General features: G+C 41.4%; 1 protein-coding gene across 1 annotated transcript in view; it reads right to left on the reverse strand.

Moving 5' to 3' along the window:
- LOC107564831 (lysine-specific demethylase 6A-like) overlaps positions 1–6,602 on the reverse strand; it is a 38,349-nt gene that overhangs the window by 21,807 nt on the left and 9,940 nt on the right. Inside the window, exons 8-13 of the mRNA XM_016250004.1 lie at positions 6,071–6,105; positions 5,652–5,745; positions 4,673–4,799; positions 4,488–4,586; positions 1,050–1,269; positions 596–730 (exon numbers count right to left, since the gene is read on the reverse strand). Of these exons, the coding sequence (XP_016105490.1) occupies positions 596–730; positions 1,050–1,269; positions 4,488–4,586; positions 4,673–4,799; positions 5,652–5,745; positions 6,071–6,105 (710 nt within the window). The remainder of the gene's footprint in view (positions 1–595; positions 731–1,049; positions 1,270–4,487; positions 4,587–4,672; positions 4,800–5,651; positions 5,746–6,070; positions 6,106–6,602) is intronic.

Here is a 6,602-nt window from a genome sequence, read left to right on the forward strand (position 1 = left end):
TAGCATCATTACTCCAGTCACATGATCCTTCAGAAATCACTCCAATATTCTGATCTGCTGCTCAAAAAACATTTATTATTATGATGTTGAAAACAGCGGAGTAGATCTTTTTCAGGTTTCTTTGATGAACAAAGTTTAGAAGAACAGCATTTATCTGAAATAAAAATATTTTGTAACATTATAAATGCCTTATCACTTTTGATCAATTTAAAACATCCTTGCTAAATGAAAGTAATAGGAACCACTGGTAATGGATATCGAAGTATCGGAAATGTGTTTAAAAATCATATCACCGTTATTGAAAAAAATTATATCGCGATACATCTTGATATTGAATTATTGTCCAGCCCCATCACAAGTCCATTGTTTCTGAATGTTGGTGCTACGTCTGCTATATTTTCACACTTAAAACAATAATTTGGTATTCCTCTTGTACCATTGTCCTCTTTTATGCTAAGAAATAAGTCACCTGGCAGTTCTCTCCCGAGTGCTTCCACTGCTGCCAGGGGGGTGTACTCATTTATGCTGTGCACTGTACATAGACAGGCAGTTCTAAGGGTGAGATGTGAAAGCGTGTGTGTCTATCTGGTCTCACCTGCTGGCCTGTGCTCTGGACACCCTGTCTGGACGTTAGCTCTGCTGGGATTGGGAGGCTCCAGGCTTCCTCAATACCAGGAAGCATTTTACTTTTACTCTGTAGACTATTGTGTTGGAGGTTACAGAACTGAGCCTAGGATGAAAACGCGTGAAAAAGACATGTAAACAGCCATCTGAGGTGGTGCGGCGGAACAGTTCAAACAGAGAGCAGTGCGGCCTGATGCCAAACCAGTCTAGATTTACGGAGGCTTCTAGCTGCAGTGACTCACGCATACAAACGAAGAATGAAGGTGAAAGAAATCTGATTGAGACACAAATTAACTGAACACATTCAGAACAAATGCAACACGTAGTGAGACCCGCACACAGAGCCGAGTCGAGCGGTGCGGACCCACCGGCACTAGCGTGGGCTACACGACTCGTTCAGCAGTACAGGTGTGTGTGGCTCTCACCTGCAGGTATCTGATGCGGGCCGCCAGCGCAGGTGTGTTGCTGCAGGCTTTGCTGCGTGTGGCGTTGACGTAGCACTTGATGGCGTCCTGCGGCTGGTTGCAGGACTCGTAGAGCGTGCCCAGGTCCATCCAGGCCGCGGCGTGACTGTGATCCAGCTGCACGGCGCAGATATACGCCTGCAGAGCGTCCATGGGCTGATTCTGCTGCTGATACAGCACGCTAACAGAGCAAACCAGACACAATGAGGCAGCGGGTCAGAAACCACAGGCGTGCCATCGCTTACTCGTCCTCATGTCGTGATATTACTGCCGTCAAACAAAAGATTAATTCTGGAAGAATCACAGCACCTGATGCGCTGCACTACCAGCAGAGCTGCTCGATTATGACAAAAAAAATCAATCACGATTATTCTGGTCATTACTGTAATCACGATTATTTAACAGGATTCTGAGTGAGCCGTATGACCAAAACTTTATGAATGATTTATTTAAAGATAGTGATATATATCCAGAACTGCCAACCTTGGAATTTTTTTTTTGAGTGCCATCAGTGTGGCCGAGGGGGGCTGCAAGATTTAATGTTAAATATTTTTCATAAGTTAATATTTAGGGTCTGCACTCAGTTTGTGATATTTCTGTTATACAGTATTTTAGAGTAAATGGTAGGGATGCAACAATACAGTTAGCCCACAGTTCATTTTTAAATGCGATTAAAAAAAACAACACTCCAGAACACTAATTAAAACTCCAGAACACTTCTGTATAGTCAAAAAAAAAAAACACTATTATAATTATAACACTTTTCAGCTGAAACAGAAAAATGGCAGAAAACACGAGCCGATAATATATATATATATATGATATATATGGCACTCTCCTCGTCGCTCGGTTTGACGCTCCATGAATGTGCTCGTGTACCGCTCATCCTCACAGAAAGAGCAAAGTCCGCTCAAATAACGCGCTGACAGGAGAGTTCTATGCAGCAGTCCTGTTAGCAGTAGCGCTCCTGTGCTGTAGGCTAGTTCAGCTGGACACCGCTGCTAAAATAATGCTACCTTCAGTGACGCTATGCTCTGATAATAATAGCTTTGTAGGACTATACATTTGGATAATTAGTCAAATAAGAAACAACAACAACTTATATCTGATTCTGTTACATAGAAGTGAATAAAAAGAATATATTGATATTTAATATTAATGTGACTTTTCAATAAGGTTCCATTAGTTAATGTATTAAATATCATGAACGAACAATGAACAATACATTACAGTATTTATTAATCTTTCTTAACGTTAGTTAATGAGAATAGAGTTATTCACTGTTAGTTCATGTTAATTCAGAGTGCATTAACTGTTAACAAGCACAGCTGTTGATTTTAATAATGCATTAGTAAATGCTGAAGAACTAGTGTTCATTCTTAGTTCATCTTAACCTTATTGTAAAGTGTTACCAATATTAATATAAATTCTGTCCAGTTTTATTGCGTTACTTTCAGTAAAAGTGTGGTTATTGTATTGCTTGTGTTTTTTAAATTCAGTATCATTAAAGTGATTAGTTAAATTAAAAAGCCTTACAAAATTACTTTGTAATGATTATTTATTATTTTATTAAATAATAAAGCATTTTCGGTTTCGGCCAAGTGCATCCAGAATTTTCATTTATTTACAATCCACTGCTAATCGCCGTTATTACAGTATAATATATTTCTGCATCATTCTGTGATAAGAAGCCACATCAGATCAAGAAGGAAATTATTTTAAATATTTGTCTGATGTTGTGGAGTAAAAGCATGTTATAATGTTCTTTTTTGTTGTTGGACAACAGGTTTAGTCATTACAAGGGAAGATACAGGCGTTTCCTCGTCTGAAATTACTGAAAATAATTAAACATAAGTAATAAAAAAAGTCACTAATCTCACCAAGCGCTGCATTTTGACACATTTATGGATGTATTTGACCGTTTAGGTGCTAAAAGATGACCGTGTTCTGTTCCGTCTCTGAGCGCATGCACAGAAATCCTGCGCTTTTAAAAACATGAATAAATCTAATCAACTTTAATAAATCAAGCACGTCCCATTTTGCAAAAGTCACATGATTTTACTGATTTGCAGGTGAATCTGGGCTTTTATGAAGCGCACCGCTGGAAACGAGGCGGAATGGGGCGCAATTATCGTTTTATCTCGATTATTGTATTTTCCGAATCGTTGGAGGCTGAAATCGAAATTGTATTTCGATTAATTGCACAGCCCTAACCAACAGTCACACATTTAAGACGTTATTCACTACTAATTACATGTCAAGCGTCCGCCACAACATTCGACATCACTGACAAGATGAACACCGAATGTCATGGTAATCTAATGCAGGGGTAATCAATCCAGGGGTTATTAATGCAGGGGTTATTAATCCAGGGGTAATCTAATCCAGGGGTTATTAATGCAGGGGTAATCCCCGAGGATTCAGATCATCAGCTCGTTAGTAGAGACTGCAAATCCTGCGCTTTTAAAAACATGAATAAATCTAATCAACTTTAATAAATCAAGCACATCCCATTTTGCAAAAGTCACATGATTTTACTGATTTGCAGGTGAATCTGGGCTTTTATGGAGGAGCGAAAGCGCACCGCTGGAAACGAGGCGGAATGGGGCGCAATTATCGTTTTATCTCGATTATTGTATTTTCCGAATCGTTGGAGGCTGAAATCGAAATTGTATTTCGATTAATTGCACAGCCCTAACCAACAGTCACACATTTAAGACGTTATTCACTACTAATTACATGTCAAGCGTCCGCCACAACATTCGACATCACTGACAAGATGAACACCGAATGTCATGGTAATCTAATGCAGGGGTAATCTAATGCAGGGGTTATTAATGCAGGGGTAATCTAATCCAGGGGTTATTAATGCAGGGGTAATCCCCGAGGATTCAGATCATCAGCTCGTTAGTAGAGACTGCAAGACATGAATCAGGTGTGTCTGATGAGGGAGGCATACAAAAATGCTTTGCTGGCAAGTTAATTAACGCATCCTATACACATACAGGATTAACGAACAATCCAGGGGTTATTAATGCAGGGGTTATTAATCCAGGGGTAATCTAATCCAGGGGTTATTAATCCAGGGGTTATTAATGCAGGGGTAATCCCCGAGGATTCAGATCATCAGCTCGTTAGTAGAGACTGCAAGACATGAATCAGGTGTGTCTGATGAGGGAGGCATACAAAAATGCTTTGCTGGCAAGTTAATTAACGCATCCTATACACATACAGGATTAACGAACACTGTGATTAAAACTGATATCAAAGTGTTAATGCATAGAATAGAGCTGAAGATTAAATTTCAGCTATGAAAGTGTGACATGAGTGCGAGTAACGATGGCCGAAGAGCTCTTCATGTAAACATCAGCAGGTCTGATGGATCTGGCAGATACGCACCCGATCGAGCACCACGTGTCTGCGCTGGCCTCTGATTTATCTATGGACTGTCTGTATGAGATGAACGCATCCTGGACCTTCCCAATACTGGAGTAGCACCTGCAGAGAGAAACCACATCTGCATAAACGCAGGCGTCACGGCCGACCGAACGGACCGCGTGCGCATACGCAGACGTGTGACTGACCTGCCGAGGAAATACCAGGACTGGCCAGAGTTCGGATCGGCCTCCAGAGATTTCTGGAGACACTGGATGGCGTAGCTGTCCTTATTAGCTTTGTCTCCCAGCTGCTCGACCGTATGATGCATCCAGCCTGACACAGACAGAGACACTCTTTCAGACAGAATAAACCGCACACGGCTGACAGATGCAGAACACCTGGTGAAACTCAGCTTAACTACTCTGTGGTCTGCGATCATTACCACGGAGGACACTTCAGACTCTATCCTCAAACCGAGCGATCAGTGATGCATTTACAGCAGAACGGTCAAGCGCGTGTTTTTGTTAAAGTAGCTTCAGTTCGAAAGCGAACAACGAGCTTCTCGACTCGCAGGTGAAGAGCTGTTCACGAGCCACTGATGATTCTGCTGCAGATAAACAGCTTTTCTGGTATCTCTGCATCAGTCACACTGCAAAAAAAAGCTCATCTTACGTCACATTTTCGTCTTGTTTCTAGTCAAAATATCAAAAAATTCTTAAAATTAAGATGCTTTTACTAAATAAGCAAAACGACCAGATATTTAGTCTTGTTTACAGGGGAAAAAACTAAATGAAGTGCATTTTGCTTAAACCAAGTGTAATTATCTGCCAGTGGGGCAAGTAGAATACTCTTAAAACAAGATAATTTTACTTACCCCACTGGCAGATAATATCACACTTAATTTTGTTTATTCCCCTTACAAACAGGACTCTTAATTAAGCATATTAATTTAATAATTTATAGATATTTTGATTAGAAACAAGACATAAATACTAAGTAAGATCAGCCTTTTTTGCAGTGTGAGCTCTCAGGTTTACCAGATTTACATCGAGTTTATTAATAACATTTATCCCAGCACTGGATGAGCTGAAATTCTTTTATATTACGAGGCACTTAAACACAGATTGTGAGCAGACACGGGCGCTAATGGTGTAGCGTGTCCAGTCCGTGTGTGCATGTTCTTACCCAGCTGCTGTAAGGTCGCCGCCTTCACCTGCGCAGGTAAGTCCTCCGTCTGTAGGAGACTCTCGTAGGCCTCTTTGGCTGCACGGTATCTCTTCTGGGACGCCACAAAACCAGACAGGACATTCATCAATCAACTAACCGGTAAACACGCCGAGTCTCTGCCATCACAAACACACGGACTCAAACAAAACCCTGCTCTAGCGGCGTCTGCGTGACATCACTGTGGTGAACAGGAAGGAAGGAGGGATGCCTCGGCTACACCACGGCAACCCCTCTCCTGTTGCTATGGTAACACGGCCCGAGCAGTAAGCTCCAGCATCCGCTTCACAAACACGATCTCATGCACTAACATTAATCACAAGCAGAACTGGTTAACACGTGCGGTCAGTGAAAGAAAGAGATGTTAATGAAGGACTCACCTGGATCTCGTATAAATGCGCGATGTGAAACTGAACTACAAACAAAAACAAAGACAACAATTAGAAGCAAATTCAGAACAGAAGATTCTCTATTAAAATGTTTCTGAGAAGAGCCTGACAAACATCTTCCTTTGTCCAGTGGAGGTGAGACGGCCCTGATCAAGCTTGTGTGTGCGATAGAGAAAGAGTGTGTGTGTGTGTGTGTGTGTGAGAGAGATAGAGATAGATTTTGTGTGTCTGTGTGTGTGTGTGAGAGAGAGATAGAGAAAGTGTGTGTGTGAGAGAGATAAGAGATAGATTGTGTGTGTGTGTGAGATAGAGAAAGAGTGTGTGTGTGTGAGATAAAGAGTGTGTGTGTGTGAGATAAAGAGTGTGTGTGTGTGTGTGTGAGATAGATCGAGACAGATTGAGTGTGTGTGTGAGAGATAGATTGTGTGTGTGTGTGTGTGTGAGAGATAGATTGAGTGTGTGTGTGTGTGTGTGTGTGTGAGAGAGAGAGAGCGAGAGTGTGTGTGTGTGTGAGAGAGAGAGT

This window comes from Sinocyclocheilus grahami, unplaced genomic scaffold (genome assembly GCF_001515645.1).
Source record: "Sinocyclocheilus grahami isolate Dianchi unplaced genomic scaffold, SAMN03320097.WGS_v1.1 scaffold965.1, whole genome shotgun sequence".
NCBI lineage: Eukaryota > Metazoa > Chordata > Actinopteri > Cypriniformes > Cyprinidae > Sinocyclocheilus > Sinocyclocheilus grahami.